Below are 1,213 nucleotides of genomic sequence, written 5' to 3'. Positions count from 1 at the left end.
TGAACATATGATAGTAGTTTTCATACTTACGGTCTTAGTTTCTGTAGATCTGTTTATACCATTGAGACATACTGCATTTTTTAGTTGGTTTACTAAGTGAAAACAGGTTAAAATAACAGTTTAGTGAATTACATACTGATACTTACAGCCTGATGTTTCTGTGGACGAGAGTTGGTGTGCTACTTCTCCTAATAGATGTTTGTTTTTCAGAGTTGAGGTGTTTCAGTGGTGCAGTACTCCTAATTCTGTGTTTTTGTCTCCCTTATTACAGGTTCATGTCAGGGCTGGCCTTTTTCATGGTACTGAACTCCTCTGTAAAACCATCGTAAGCTCAGAGATATCAGGGAAAAATGATCACATTTGGAATGAACCACTGGAATTTGATATAAATACTTGTGACCTGCCACGAATGGCTCGATTATGTTTTGCTATTTATGCAGTTCTGGATAAAGTGAAAACAAAAAAGTCAACTAAAACTATTAATCCCTCTAAATATCAGACCATTCGGAAGTCTGGGAAAGTGGTAATTATACACTACCGAAAAATTTTTTCAATGGAATAATTTTAAGAGACTTTGAAATAATTGAGTAACGTGAAATGATAGTGTATAACTTTCGTCCCTATGAAGTGATTTTAAAAAGATGATAGATCTTCATTTTTATATTCTGTTCATTTATTTCTCTTTTGCCAAATTATTTTAGCAAATACCGTATTGTAAGTGTTCCATTATAAATATAATACTTTAAAAAATATAGATAAAAAAGAATGAAAGGATTAGAAAACTGTATTTCCACAATACCTTAACTGAAATTCTATGTGCCACATATGCTCAAACATTCAGATTTTTGTGAATTTTAGAAAGATTGTACAGTATACTTTATTCAACACATCTGTGGGGCCTGGATCACAAATCTGTAATCAAACACATCATTGCTTGGCAGTGAAGTATGTGAATAGTCACATTAAATGAGACAAATGCAGAATATTAGTTAACTTCATGCCATTTCTGGCCATGTTTTGCTCTCCTATGAATTATGAATAAACTTTTAGTTTTCAGTTTATTAGATTTCGAAATTGAGGAAAAAGGATGATGGTGTGCCTGTTCTCATATTCCATTTCATATTTTTAGTTCTGTCTTTTTCATTTTCTTTTAAGTTTATGAAAAGTTGTTTTAGAGGGATGGGGACACGAATTTTATATATTAAAAAAAAAA

The 1,213-nt window shown here is 31.7% G+C and overlaps 1 protein-coding gene across 1 annotated transcript in view; it reads left to right on the top strand.

Moving 5' to 3' along the window:
• Window positions 1–271: 271 nt before the first annotated feature.
• The window catches only part of PIK3CB (phosphatidylinositol-4,5-bisphosphate 3-kinase catalytic subunit beta), a 74,220-nt gene continuing 73,278 nt past the window's right edge, over window positions 272–1,213 (top strand). The window contains 1 exon segment of the mRNA XM_059388329.1: window positions 272–523. Within this exon segment, the coding sequence (XP_059244312.1) occupies window positions 410–523 (114 nt within the window). The 5' untranslated portion in view covers window positions 272–409.

This window comes from Mustela nigripes, chromosome 2 (assembly GCF_022355385.1).
Source record: "Mustela nigripes isolate SB6536 chromosome 2, MUSNIG.SB6536, whole genome shotgun sequence".
Lineage (NCBI taxonomy): Eukaryota > Metazoa > Chordata > Mammalia > Carnivora > Mustelidae > Mustela > Mustela nigripes.
This window is presented reverse-complemented; position numbering and strand designations above follow the sequence as displayed.